Source organism: Lingula anatina, chromosome 1 (assembly GCF_051362555.1).
Source record: "Lingula anatina isolate TDL-2025a chromosome 1, LinAna3.0, whole genome shotgun sequence".
Classification (NCBI taxonomy): Eukaryota; Metazoa; Brachiopoda; class Lingulata; order Lingulida; family Lingulidae; genus Lingula; species Lingula anatina.
In genome coordinates, this window is record NC_141767.1 from 35,296,318 (window position 1) to 35,311,272 (window position 14,955).

The window sequence follows — 14,955 nt, forward strand, 5'->3', positions numbered from 1 at the left end:
CAAACAATCTTTGTTTATTCACCTTTGACACTGCACTACAGGAGTCTCTCCTCACAGTCTCGATACCCTTGGCATCAAAAACTGGTTCCTTCTGGTCTACTGTCTCATACATGAAGCCCACATACCTTTTCTTTGTCTGAAGAACACATGGCAGATACACCTGGAAAAGAGGATATAAATTTTTTTCAAAGTAAATATACAGTGAACAATCATTGATGTCAAACTAAAATGCCACAAAACACACTTTTACAAAGAAATCATTTACAATATTTTCTACATGGTGTCAGTTATAAAGCAAGGAAATGCAAATCAATTTTATGAAAAAAACAGGATTCCTATAAAATAAACCAATGACACCATAGTTACAGAAACACTGTATGTTGAAAAAACATGAAACCAATACACCAAAGTAAAATACCTTTTCAAATTTAAGTTTGATAGGTTTGGGATTGGCAGCAGTGACAGCATCTGCAATTTCTTGCCCAATTTTAAATGCTTGCTCTTTAGTCCTTCCTTTCAGCAATATGAACAAGCTGTCAGTGTCTCCATACACCACCTTGGCTCCCCATTTTTCAGTCTCCTCTACCATTTGGATGGCTCTTTCTAAAGTTTCTCTGGCCTTGCTTACAATGCTATCCCCAATCTATAAAATAAAACAGAAGTATGTCCATTTTACAAGAACCTGCTAAAGAACAAATGAAATGACAAAAGTTCAGTTCTGAGCAATATGTCTGGTTACTTAACCCAGGTCTCAAAGAGAATGTCACGCAAATAATCCACGTTCAATTGTCTACCAGATAAGTAGTAAAACATACTTAATATCAAAATGAAACAAACAGTAATATGGATTTATGAGTATAGACATGCTACTCCATTTACTGCCTATGCAGTGACAGGGTGAATAACTCCTACTCACTTCCACACAAGGCATTCTTCCAGAAAAATTAGCCGAGGTATAGCCAAAAGTAACATTTGCAATCAGTTTCAAGCCTAACTGTCTGGCATTCAGCAGTCTTTCTAAAGCCTACAATACAAGATGAACATTCATCAAAGAAACATCATTTAAACATCATAAAATTTTATTCAAGAAACAAATATAAAGGTAAATTCTCATAAAGAAATGAGTTTCAAATCATTTCAAAGTTTACATTTTTATAACATATCCAAACATATGTGAATGACGAATAACTTTGAATATCCCATTTAACTTTGGACATAAACATACAGTTTTTTAATTTTTATGCCATAAACTTGCCTTGTCCCCCTTGTGTTTCTTCATTGCTTTTTTCACCATCAGTCTTGTGTTCAGAATTTCCTCTACCATACTGTAAGAAACATTCAAGGTTCAGTGATATTCCTTGATTATAATAAATTTGTGCATTTTTATATTTTCATTTAATACATTCACAACCCCTACCAATACAATCTGTAAATTTTCAGATTTGCATAAAAACAACAACCTCTAGGACCACATTTGGTTGTACACAATGTCAAAAATCTTTCAGAAAGAGACTTCTTTACCTGGATATGATCCCTTTCCTCACATCTGACTGGACAAAAGCAACTCCACTTGGAGAAACAGACACACTGTTCTTCATTTTCTGCAAAATAAATAAATAAATAAATAAATAAACAATATATATACAATACTGAAAAGAATCTAGTTGTAAATATAGGTAACTGAAAGAATTAGTTGGTTTAATATTTAAAGATACCGCTTAAAGAAGAAGTGGGAGAGTCTCATCTTCATTCTATAGTTATGTAATATTATTCAAGATGTATTAAAATGTTACCTTAAGAGTTGATGGTGTAACCCTAAGAGTAGTGCAGCCAAATTGAAACTCTCCCTCACTGAAAAAAAAAGAATAACATGGAGGACCTAAGGATCAAAAATACAACATATATTTTAACTTCATTTCTATGTAATACTTCGTACAACAAATGATCAATAATACCCTTAATAACTGTGAATGTTTAACTGGTTCAAGCTCTTATTTCAGCTTGGTATAAAAATGCAAGATGTCTTATGCTACTACTACTTCTTTTACTAATAATAATAATAATGGAAGGAATTAATGTTTGTTCATCAGAACTCAAATTTAGTAGATAGAATAACTTCTAATAATCACACATATCAAAAGCAATTTCATGCATAAAAAGGATAGTAACATTTAAAACTTCTACAAAAACTCAGAGAACTTTAACTTACTCTCCATCAACCAATATGACAAAAAATGGGCAGTGATATTTTGAACATTTCTACAAAATTTTTGAGTACTAAACTTACTGTGCATCAACCAACTTATCCACTCTGCCCATACAAGTGGAGTAGCAGTAGTTGTAAGCAATCATGATGGAAGGATAGAGAGACTGGAAGTCCAGCACTACAACTGGGTGACTATAAAACCTGGACTCTGGCTCTAGGGTAAGTGGAATACACTCTGGGGCCTTCATCTTTGCCCTCTGTTGTACACTGGGGGAGACAGCAACATAGTTCATTGGTTTGGCTAGTCTCAGCATCATCGACTCTACGCGATACTGAAAAATGATAAAAATACCTGTTGTAGCATGATCAGTGCAGGCCTGACATGTATATAAAAGATGGGTTTATACTCCTTGACTTGATAAAATATCCTCATGATACAAATATTATTTCTAGTGTGTAATATCTTAGTTCAAAATTTCAAAAACATTTTACAACCTTCTTTCTTTTTGATTGAATTTAAAATAAAACTGCAGTCAAAAAACAATCTTTGTCTACTTGTTACATTTAAATCAAATTAAGCATTCCTTTTTCTCCAATTATGCTACTAACCTGAGAGCCCCTTGACAGCACATGGTAGAACTCTATACCAAACACCCTGCCAAATTCACTGGTTTTCTCAATAAGGTCCAGCTGCTGCATTATCTCAATGTTTCCTTTAGTTCTGGTTACATAGTGAGCAATAGTCCTCCATCTGAATCAATCACAATTTAGTATAATGAAGTTGCTTAATTTTATATTATTTCATTATTTACTCATTCAGTTGCACATTGATTAATTTACTTATTTATTCACTTATCATTCTTTTGTTTCCTCAATTTAAGTTTCCTTACTTATTTTGTAAATTAATTTTTTTTGACGACAGAAATTGGCCATACTCTCCTTCAGTAATAAGATTTTATAAGTGAAAAAAAAAAAAAAACACAAAAAACATACAGCAGGACAAGTATTTATGTAAGTATTACCTGTACAAATCTGTCCTATGTCCATACCAAGCTGTCAATTGTTTAAAAGAGAAACATGGAATTCTTCTATGAAGTACATGGAATGCAATGTTCTCAAAAGAGTAGATATTCAAGGTCACCTGAAATAAAAGTTGGATGAATTAATAAGATTTGTGTTTGGAGTGTGCAACCAAATTTGATTTTTATTCTACATTCTGAAAATGATTTCATAAAACAGTAAGTAATTAAGTTAATTATAAAAATTTTGAAAACTAAGAAAAAAAAATCCACCTGAAGAACTTTGTTTGGAGAACCATGGTATAACATTTTTCTTTAGACAAAACTGATTAGCCAATTCACGAGCAGAGACTCATTTGTTTTTGAACATACGATACCTAACTAGAACAGCAGCTAAATTTCCTTTCAATCATTAGAAATTTCAAGCCATTTTGTTTGGCATCTCATATTATGAAGCTAAATATTAAATTCAATCAGAATACTGTCATGAAATATCAGAGGTACATAATATATAGTATATCTACCTCATGTCTAAGAATCCTCCATAAATTCAATACTATCCTCCCAGCAATGTGAATTTCAGAGTTATAATCTGCTCCCCACTCATCTTTCTCTGCACTGAAGCTACTCCTTTTGTCTTCACCTTTGATAAACAAATAATATGCAATCTGTAGTATTCAGTGAACTGTGACCAAAATCATAATTAAATGAAAATCTGGTTTTGAAAGCGTTAATTATGTTTCATTGACAGTGTCTACATAATTGTAGAATTGTTGTGAACAACTTAACTTGAGAAGCTGCTATGTTTTGAAAAAGTTGTGTCTTCATAATTATGGAATTCATTGTTGTAAACTACTATATGTGAGAACCTGGTATATGTTGAAAAGGTTCATTTTTTTTTTACTGGCAGCCTTCTTAATTGTGGAATTCATTGTTGTACATTATAATACCTGGAATTCTAGATATCAGAGAGCACAGGTTAACTTCCAGGTGGGCAGCCCTCTGCAAGAGGTACCCCCATGACAGCATCTGGATCTCAAAACCAACCAATATGTCAGGATCCCATCTGAAAATTGGGAACAAAATAAAATTAATGTGCACTGACTATATGGAAGGAAAATAAAGTATGGTGGTTCAATTTTGTGAATAGTTTTATTAGATTAAATGTAAAGTTAAAGAAAAATGTGATGTTAATAATAGTGGTAACTGATTAAAAAAAGCCTGACATTAAAAAAATCTATCAAATTATCTTTTATCTTACACTGGGAGTTTCTGAGAGCCTGAGAAGAAGATGCATTATTCCAGTATAAGCACACTTACTTCCTCACAAGCTCCAGAAACTTCACAAATAACTCTCTCTCATCCTTCACATAGGACGTCTCCATCAAACTGACTCCAGACTTCTGTAACAATGTCTTCTCCCTGTGGCTCAACTTCCCAGTGCTTGGGCCTGCCGCGTCCGTCGATAGTCTCCGACCTTCATCTTGCTCCAAATTGGCTGAAACTGGATCCACAATTATGACCCCCGTTGATGTCCTTTTCTCGGTTTCTATGGTGTCATTTAGGATGTGATAAAACACTGAACCTATGGCATCAAATTCTGGGTCTGGTCTTAGATCCCCTCTGGTCCAGATAAAAAGTTCCATGCTCATGACTGTCAGATGTTGTACCTGTAATAAAGTATATGTACTAGCTGTTTTAAAATAGATTTTGAATTTTTTTTATTATCATCTTTGTTTTATTTCTTAAATTGACAAACAATTGACAAATTCATCAGAAATGTATATGGTTTATTTCAATTAAAAATAAATCCCTGAAAATTACTGAAATTAACATATACAAAATATGTTTTGCAACTGGTATTTATCATCTTTATTATAATTTTGCTTGTAATTTTGTCTTAACGTATACCTCATGCACAGCTTTGGCATCTTGTAAATTCTGAAGACTGACTTTGAAGCCGTACGTGTTGTTGGGAGAAGGTCCCTCAATTTGAGAAACAATTCTCTGGTTGAGAGGGGTCCCTGCAGCATTCTGGAGTAAAACAAAAACATCATGCACACATAAAATAGCTTCAAACTAAAAAAAAATATATATATATATATATATATATATATATATATATATATAGATAGATAGATAGATAGATAGATTCAAACAAAAAAATTATATAAAGAATCATGTTCCATTTTGCCCTTGTTGAGGCAATATTACAAAGTATCATGACACTAATATCAGCACATTCCATTAATATAAAAACTAATTGGCTTTAATGGTTTTAAAGTACTTGTCATGATCATAGAAAAGGGAAATTAAATGCTGGTCACAGATTTCAGTGATTAAAACAAATCTAAATAATGTGTAAAAATAATGGTTTACCTTCATCTGACTTGACAACAAAGTCTTTCTCAACAAGTTTTCAGTCCCAGTAGACAGACGTCTAATTCTTGACAATTTTCTCGCTGGAGTTGCTGCTGAGGTAGAGGGAGAATCATCATTTCCAGTTTTCATCTTCTTCTCACCTACAATTGGTGTACAACTTGGGACCTCAATGTCAATAAATGAAGCCTTCTTAACTGGTGTACTGTGCTGTAAACTGGAGTCGGAATCTTCAGACACCTTTCTTTTCCTACTCTGAGGTATTGACGGAGTGCTTGTAGAAGGTGTAACATCATCTGAGAGTTTTCTTTTTCTGCTAACAGATGGCGTCGCTGTGCATGCTGACAGAGGTGGTGACTGGTCCCACCTTGTTGGTGATTTCAATCTTGCAGGTGGGTTGGAGATCTCTTTCTCATAACTGACCATTTCTACATCTTTGCTATCTGAAAGTGTGCGTTTCAGGTAGACAATTTTCACAAAGTCTGGTTTTGATGTTTTTGGCGTAACATCTGGTCCCTTTTCATCGATTGCAATTTCACATGACTCAGATTTCTTGTCAGAGAGAGAGGTTTCCACTTTTGTACTTTCACAGGGGTCTGTACTCTTCGGAATCTTTTCTTCTTTTACATCTTGACCATAAAGCCATCTCCTCACAGACCTGACATTTGGAGGTGGCCTACATGGAGTCATCACCACTTTAGTGTTTCCATGCAAACTTTTCTTCAGTTCAGGATTTTTCTTGATTTCATCTATCAAACTGAAGTCATCACCCTGAGACAGGAACTCTTGACCTGAGAATTTTGATGCCATTCTGAATTGCCAACCTTGTATCATGGTGATGGGTAATTCAGTCCTATACTCTGGCAAATCTGCCACCTATAAATATCATTAAAGACAATTTATTGTGAGAAATTCAGCTACAGACACTACAGGTAATATTGTCAAGTAAAAACTGAATTTCTTACCTACATCATTTTAATACATATCTTAATAGTATAGATATAATCATTATTAATGAGAGCTACACAGATAAAAGAAAATTTCAAGCTGAGATGAAAAAGAAATATAACATCTATAAAATTTACCAGGGGTGATTGCAGTTTCAACACTCTGCCTCCAAGTTCTCTGAAAAAAATGAAAATAGAATTTTTTTTATATTTGCCCAAGAATCAGCCATGCTCTCCCAGTTCAAAGTCAGCACCACTTCAATTTTTCAAACTACCAAAATTGCAGTTTTCATGCCTATTTCTGACTATGGTTTATTCCAATTTTAAGGTGTACTGTCAGCTTGTATCATACTTGCTTATAAACCTAGATTTCTTTTAATGCTAACAGCCATTTTATCAATCTGATGCATGTTCTCTAAAGTACTTACTTTGGTTTTTCTGGCAAGTCCTGAGGTACGCTACAATGGGGGTCAACGACCTGTTCTTCTCCAAGATCAAAGCTGACCAAAGACTTAATGACCTCATCCCTGCTCGGTGGAAGTTTGACTGGTGTCAAAACAGTGGCAGATCTCTGTAAAGTAGGGTTGAACTCCAGTCCCTCAGAAGTGCATGCAGTATCTGTTGGCTCAGGAGCTGCTAATACCCCGAGATTATCTGCAGGTGTGTCTCTACCTTTTGTCTGGACCTCCTGTGGCATTTCACCCATTACAACACTGTTGCCCTGGTTACTTAAATCATCATTGTCCTTGTGGTCTGGTAAGTCACTGGGACTGTCAAAGCTGTCACCATACAGGTCAGGGGAGGTGACAACTTTAGCAGGCATGTCACCTTCAGGAAGATGGACATTTGGGTCCTTGTCACAGCCATTTCCCAACACATCAATTTTTCCGACATGTTCTTTTGAAATGCCACTCTCATCCTCACCATCAAAATTTAGCTGTTTTGCCTTCAGTCTATTTACAATTGAGTTGAGGTTTTTTAATCTTGGTCTTCCACGAGGACTGGAAGGAGAAACCGAGCCATTCACAGGAGAGGTGGAAATCAAAGAGGATTTGGGCAATACAGGTGTAGAATAAGATTGAGGTATTTCATGGGGAAGTTGCCTTGATTCAGTAAATTCATCTTGATCCTGAGATGGCAATTTTGCAGTTTGATCCACCTGAGTTGTAGTGTTCTGTTTAAAAGGTGTGTGATTTACTGTTTCAGTTTCTTCAAGAAATGCATCTTTGTCACTGATTAGTGAAGAGGTATCAAAACCTGGCTCTTTGCGGGACTCAGATTTGCCCATGCTAAGATCCATTGGCTTTGACTGTACAGTGTCTCTTGTAAAAAATTCAGCCATGCCATCTAAACTTTTGACATCAGTTTCAGAAACATTATTCCCAGGTTCAGATCTTCTGTTGGAATTGTTTGAAACTTTTTCTCTTTCTGTTGGTATATGTTCTGTAGAGTGAAACAGGTTTTTCTTTGAGGACAGTGTCTTTTCATTTACAGCTGTTAATTTGACCTGAGGGTTTTCACTTGCTGCTGAGGTCTGTGAATTGGAGTGCAGGTCTTTTTCACTGCATTTTGATTTACTGCTACATGGAGAAAGACTTCTTACAAGCACTGGAGCACTACATCTGTTTGAAGACCCTTCAGAGGCATGAGAACTTAAGAAACTATCATTACTTTCTTCACAAACTGAAGATCTGGGTGAGCAAGGTCCATCAAGAAGGCTTTCACTCATTTCAGAATTTAGGGAATGTTGACTTTCTTCATTCCCAGGAAGTTTATTGCCTTTGTCCAAAGCACCAAAAGTAGATGATTCACAAGAAGATTCCAAAACTACCTGAGAGTCTGTGGTGACCAATCTTTGATGATTTTTCACTTTTTCATTTGGAGTTTCTGGATACGAAACAGAAGGCATCAATTCTGGCGGCCCATCCTCATTATCTACAGACTGCTGTGAGTCATCGGCATTTGGATCTGGTTGTGAAGGGCTTAACGTAGGTGGTGACATCCTTGATCTCTCATACTCAGCACTGTGCTGGCTAGTCCCATCTGGTTCATCAGAAAAGCTCACCAGACTCTCATCTGTTTGTGGGACCAAGTACGGTATTGAGGAATCAATGACATCGCCAATGCTGCTATGGGTGGAATGTCTGCTCCTCTGCCCACAAGGCAGTTCTGAACTTTCACTGCTATTGGAACTTAGAGATGAAGGTGCACTTAGCCAATGTTCAGGGGATTTGCAGATGGGAAGAGATCCCTCGTAGCGAAGTGGAGAGTCCACAGTTGCGTCTATGGATGATCTTGATTTGAGAATCTCTCTGGGTTTTCGCAGAGATACAATTGTTTTTGACAGTGACTCTGCTGATAATGTAGATACTGTACATGATTCAAAATTGTTATCACAAGTGATAGAATCTTTCAATTTGATTGCAGAAATGTGTCCATCTCTTTCGATTGTTTGTTGAGTATTGATTTTACTTTTGTCTCTGATATCATCAGTTTCTTCAGGTAAACTACACGGGGACCACGGTCTTGGAGGGCTTCGGTTCCCTTCTTCATCCACCTTTGGTGTAAAGTATGACATCTTGTACAGTACATCATCGTAAGAGGTTTGAAAATCATCTGTGGTGTCTGTATAAGAGGGCAATTTTGACACCCGAGTATCATCAGGGGGTAGCAGAGATGGCAAGACAGTCCCATCTTGACTGTTTCTAAATTTCAGTTCAATATTATGAGCATTTCCACCTCTTTTGTTCAGCTGGTTTGTGATCACATCCCATGCGCTACTAGGTAAGTTGATATCCTTAAATTTTCCAGATGCTCCATTGTGACATTTTCGTTTTTTGTTTGAGCCATGAACAGAGGCACTGTTGGCACGGAATTTTTCTGCCGTGATGTACTTTCTTGGGATGCGACCAAGATTTTTGTGAGGAATGATCCTGGGTTTTCCAATTCCTTCCTGGTTCTGGTCCCTCAAGTTTGTTTTCTGAATAAAATCTTTAGCATTGACAGTTTTACTTACTCCTATATGAAGTTTCTCCACTGCCACTCTCAACTCTTTCACGCCTTTGAATTTCTTTACCAGCAAAATCTTAATAGGTGTCACTGCAGGTTTTATTGTTCTCTTACTGGTCATTTTTGAAGTTGGCCTGTTTAATTTCTTAGCAGCAGCAATTGATGTTTTCTCTCTAAAGCTACCTGAAATTGATCCAAATTCATAAAAGTCACTATTTACACCAAACTTGAGTTTTCTTTTCCTCTTTCTTTGACTTCTGCGGGATAAAGGAATATCTTCATTTGTGAAAATTGAAGACATATCTTGTGGGTTTGGAGTTCCAACTGGGCTTTCAACTAGTTCTTCATGTTGAACAGATTCTGAGCTCCTCTCATGAATAGGGAATTCTGTCTCCTCTAAAGTAGCATTTTGTCTTGATATTGCTTCTGTAATTGGTTCCAACTTTTTCTTTTTCAGCTTTAACATGCCTTTCGTCCTACTTTTCAGGGTAGTGTTATTCCCTTTTTGTTGTAATACTGGTGGTTTTTCTATGACCTCATTGTGATCTGTTGTGGGTAAAATTATAGCAGGCCCCAGTTCAGAAGTGTCGTCTGCTCCAACCTCCACCATCTTATCTCCATTTAAAACACCACCGGGAAAAAGTTCATTGTCTAAAGAATCTTCTGTTTGCTTCAAGAGAGTAACATTGTCAGATAACAAATGAGGCTTAGACTGGTCTTCCTTAGTTTCTGTGCCCAAAATGGGTTGATCAGTAGCATCCATTTCTGGGGACAAAAATATTCTGGGAGAGTCCATCCTATTACATGTAACACTGGCAACACTCAAGTTGACATCATGAAAAATTACCCTCCCTATTTCAACCATTTTTTCTTGCGGTTCAATGTCTGTATCATTGGATGGTGCAGATTCTTCCGACGCCACTGAGCTGGTATAATTTGCATCATCTTTATCGATGGCATCATTGATATTCTTTTCAATAATATCTATGCTGGGTATAATGTTTTTGTTCTGAGTCTCACTGACCATGCTCTCAGTCTCATCTGCTCTCTCATCCTTGTTTTCTGCTTTTGCTTTTAAATCTGGACCTTGCACAGGGGTTTCTTCATTGAAATAATCAAGTCTTTTCGCTTTTGACTCCATCACACTTCCTGAGGTTTCTTTCACTGTAGAATGTATATCTGTGTGTACCATTTTGGTTTCAGAGCTAGAATCACACGCATGGACTTTTTTCTGAATATCTTGTCTTGACATTTTTCTCAGTTTTAGCCTCTCTTTTCCAATCTTTGATATGTCAAATCGAGTGACCACTTCTAAAGGCACCAAAACATTATCACAACCATTATGCATTGAGGAGGTATCACAAAAAGAGTTGAGGTGTACAAATTCGCCTGTCTTAGATCCCAGAGATACATTTTGCATAGATTTGTGATTATTATGACTCTCGGTATCATAGAAACGTTTGAGACTTGAACCCGTTTTCTGCTGCAGTGTAGGGGTTGTACTGCCATTGTCATCATCTTCTTTATGGTCAGAAAATTCTGCTGGTTCCTCAAGAGCTGTACTAAACCTTTGAGTGCTATTCAGAATCAAAGAGTTACTGTGTAAAATACTGCTGTCCCAAAGTCTTTCTGCCTGGTCCATCCCTTTACTAGTCCTTTTTCGTTTCTCTTCAAGTTTTTTCTTCAGGGATAATTTACTCCTTTGTTTAGTTCTTGTTTGACATTCACCGTTGCTGTCCTCTCTCTGCATGTCACTTTTAGAAGGGGATATCAGATCTGTTTTAGCTTTTAACTTCTGAAGTTTCTTTCTTAGTTCTGTAATTTTTAATGGACTTGACTTGAAATCGGTTGAAATTTCATCCTGTGTTTCTCCCAGCAAACTGTGTTCCTGTTGCTGTTCCTTCTTTGAGTATGTGGCAAACACTTTCGGCAAAACAAGCCTGGTTGGTGAAACAGATGATGATCTGGACTTCACACTTGCCGAATCTGAGTATGGTTTCATGGGCGAGGATATGGCAGTGTCAGAGTGAAATAAATCATCGCAGCCCACGCTGTCTAAATATGGCGCATCCTCATTGTCCGACCCCAAGTCCACAGTCGTTTTATTGGGAAATGGCAATGTATTAAAATCTGAGTTTGGTGATGGACTGCCATCTCCAGAGCAAACATGAGATTTTTGAGCAAAAGTTGACAGGTTCTCCTCCCTTTGCACAATGGGATCCTTACTACTTGTATTGGTAACCACAGTCTTTTTCGGTGTAGTAAAATTTGGGAAATTTTCTGTTGGTCCTTTATAATTCATTTTTTCAGTTAATTTTTTATCTTTATTATTGCACTTGTCATCCACTGTTGCAGAATGCTTATCCTCATTAAGATCAGGAGGACTATTTGGCATAAATTCCTCATAGAGATCTTCAAAGGACTTTCTGTTCACCATTCTTGTTAGTTTGGGAGGTTCTAATTCTGCAGAGCAAACAGCTTTCTTTTTGTTTTGTAAATTACATCCATTCTTTTTGACAGGAAAATATGTTTTTACTGCTGAGCTGCTGTCTTCTTCAGCATTACATGTACCATTTTCAATCTCTCTTCCTCTGTCATCATGGAGCCTCTGTTGCAGTACAGTCCTTTGGGAATGTTTAAGGTCACTTTTTGTATCACAAACTTCAAATTTGTCAGTCTCACTTGCAGACTTAGCATTTGGGAATTTGGCTGTGCTTTCGGCATTTTTCCTCATCGCATCAAAACTCTCCACTATATAAAGACCACTTTCACCATTGCTACTCTGACTGATAGTCTCAGTTGGTGAATGCTGAAGAACAGTGCTTGGTGGTTGTTCTATTCGCCTGGGACTTTGGTATGGAGGTGAATTAGGTTTGGGTGAAATAAAAGGCCTCACACGACTTCTCCTTCGCTGACAAATTCTTCCAGAATTAACCTCCTTTATGCCTGTTGTGTTTGAATTTTTAATATCAGGGACAGAGACTCCTTTGTCTTCCTTCGAACAAAGAGGACCTTGTTCCTTAGATTTCTGCTCTGGAATATTCAAAGGAAGTCCAGTCTCTTCATTAGCTAGCCTTGGAGCTTGTAAATTGAGGTTCAAATTTTTCTGTTGGGGCTTCATTTTTGTGTACTGCTCCTTTCTGAAATCATTCAACACAACATGGCACTTGTGAACAGGGAGAGGAATTTCTCCAGGAGAAAAAGAATTTCGCGTTTCTAATGATTTGCTGGCACTGATTGTATATGTCAATGGGTACTTGTTTTGACCACATGGAAGGACGGGACCTCTGGGTCCAAGTCTTTTCTTTGTTGGACCTGAAAGTACAATGGAATAGTTCATTCTTTTTTCACCATTTCTCTGTTTTCATCAACCATCCTTTATATTTCTTAAGACGTTATTCACCTCTTGCCCACCCAAACAGATATTTATCAAAAATAAGACATAAAACAAAAACTAAATTTAAAGTTTAACTTTTCAGTAGTAAACACGTATATCAGATGATAACATTTTTGTGCTACAGTCCATATATTAACTAATTTCATCCATGAGAATGCTGAAATTTTTACTATACACAATGATCTTTACTACAAACTGAAAAAATCAAACCAAGAAATAAATTAAAAGAATTGTATTCCAGGTAACTTCAAATCTGTAAATAATAAAGACTGACAAGAGTTGACAAATCTTCACAGTGGAATGCCAAGGCTACTAATTAAACAAAACTAGTAAAGTCATGTTTCTATTTTGAGTTTTCAGCGGTGAAAAATTATTCATTCTTTTACCAGACACATCACCAGGGCCATCATACTGTGGAATCTCATCTTCCTCACTATTACTGTTGGTTTTCTCCACATTTTCCATATCACAGTCCTCATCCAAACTGTCAGCAAAAAATAAAAGATTATTGTCATAAAAAATCAGATTTTCACAACCTCAACATATTTAAGATTCTACAAAATAATACAAAATAATTCAATACTCATGAATTTTTAAGGCTACTTTCTAGGAATGAACAATATTTAATGAAAATTTATAGATCAGGTATCAAATTACCTTCATAAAATCATATCAAAAGATACAAAAGGAATGCCTGCATTGAATTAAATACATGATTCTATGCTCTCTGAGATGAGGGCTGCCTTGTTCATGATATAATACATCTGTGCACATTTGAATTAAATATAAAATGGCAGGCGCTTTGAACAAGAGGATAATTGCACTTGTATTTTGCATACAGGCTTGCCTGTATTTTCATACACTTCGGTGTGTTCATCCTATTGTTCAAAGCGCCAGCTGTGGTATAAGTCAGTTACAACTACTCTTCGTCAAACGTATGCGACATACAAGGGCAAATTATATCTCGGCTGCGCCTTGATATAATTACACTCTTGTATGTCGCATACAGTGGACGACTCAAGTTGTAACTAGTACAAAAATCAGTGCAATGTACTGAAAACTAGAAACAACTGTTACCTCAATATTCTAATACGATTTGTTTGTTGTCACTGACATAGTGAATTTTTTTCCCAAAATACAGACTGTTGGTTGTATAATCCCTGGTCGACATAGCATGACAGCACAAGGGAAGTCGCTGAGTTAGCTAATTTGGGGAGAAAGTTTACGCAATAATTTCTGGTTAAACTCAACCTTTTTTTTTTTTTTAGACAGGGCTCATGAAGAAGTATCTCAATTTCCATTCTTGTCATAACGTGTCCTGTAATACAACATGTTAGGTTTCAAGGCAAAATGGGGAGGGATGCTGGGGTGGCAGGATGAAGAAGTCCTGATGGCAGATTCTTTCCATACTCACCTATCTCCCAGTATCCTCTCTTGAGTCATCTCCTCCTGGAGTTCATTCCACACACTCTGAGACATCAAAATGCTGTCCTCGATATCCTTCTGCACATCCTCCCCCTCACCTCCATCCCGATCCTCCTCCTCCTCCTCCTCCTCAGTTTGAGGACCACCATGGAGAATGCTGTCTTGATCCTCCAAATTGTAAACCTGGGACTCCACTTGGGATGATATCGGAGAGCTGTCATCTGCCATTTTAGCCAAAATCTTAGCTAGCTCTTGGTCTTGAGATCCACCTAGATTATTTTTAAAAAAGTATTATCACAGTGATAACAAAATGAATTTTCTAATCTTTAAAATATGAGAGCTAATATGTCATCCTTCAACAGGTAAAATGTCTAGCAAACGACAGACATAAAGTCACGCACACAGAAATACCGACATATAAATTATATAATAGACCCTGCATAATGTTATTTTAGAGCATCTATGATTTGAATCCATCAGTAGATTTTTTTTTTGCATTTAAGTGTTGTGATTGGATGAAACTATATGGTCATGTAAGAATAACTGCTGTTTTCTAGATATATTCATACAACA

General features: G+C 36.5%; 1 protein-coding gene across 1 annotated transcript in view; it reads right to left on the reverse strand.

Annotated features, from left to right (window-relative positions):
- The window catches only part of LOC106157871 (DNA polymerase zeta catalytic subunit-like), a 38,698-nt gene that overhangs the window by 5,170 nt on the left and 18,573 nt on the right, over positions 1-14,955 (reverse strand). Inside the window, exons 13-30 of the mRNA XM_087002615.1 lie at positions 14,372-14,651; positions 13,344-13,441; positions 6,980-12,875; positions 6,690-6,729; positions 5,605-6,480; positions 5,137-5,259; positions 4,546-4,895; positions 4,176-4,291; positions 3,750-3,868; positions 3,229-3,347; positions 2,816-2,957; positions 2,288-2,538; positions 1,794-1,851; positions 1,522-1,601; positions 1,256-1,325; positions 917-1,024; positions 419-643; positions 23-160 (exon numbers count right to left, since the gene is read on the reverse strand). Coding sequence (XP_086858741.1) covers positions 23-160; positions 419-643; positions 917-1,024; positions 1,256-1,325; positions 1,522-1,601; positions 1,794-1,851; positions 2,288-2,538; positions 2,816-2,957; positions 3,229-3,347; positions 3,750-3,868; positions 4,176-4,291; positions 4,546-4,895; positions 5,137-5,259; positions 5,605-6,480; positions 6,690-6,729; positions 6,980-12,875; positions 13,344-13,441; positions 14,372-14,651 — 9,089 coding nt within the window. The remainder of the gene's footprint in view (positions 1-22; positions 161-418; positions 644-916; positions 1,025-1,255; positions 1,326-1,521; positions 1,602-1,793; positions 1,852-2,287; positions 2,539-2,815; positions 2,958-3,228; positions 3,348-3,749; positions 3,869-4,175; positions 4,292-4,545; positions 4,896-5,136; positions 5,260-5,604; positions 6,481-6,689; positions 6,730-6,979; positions 12,876-13,343; positions 13,442-14,371; positions 14,652-14,955) is intronic.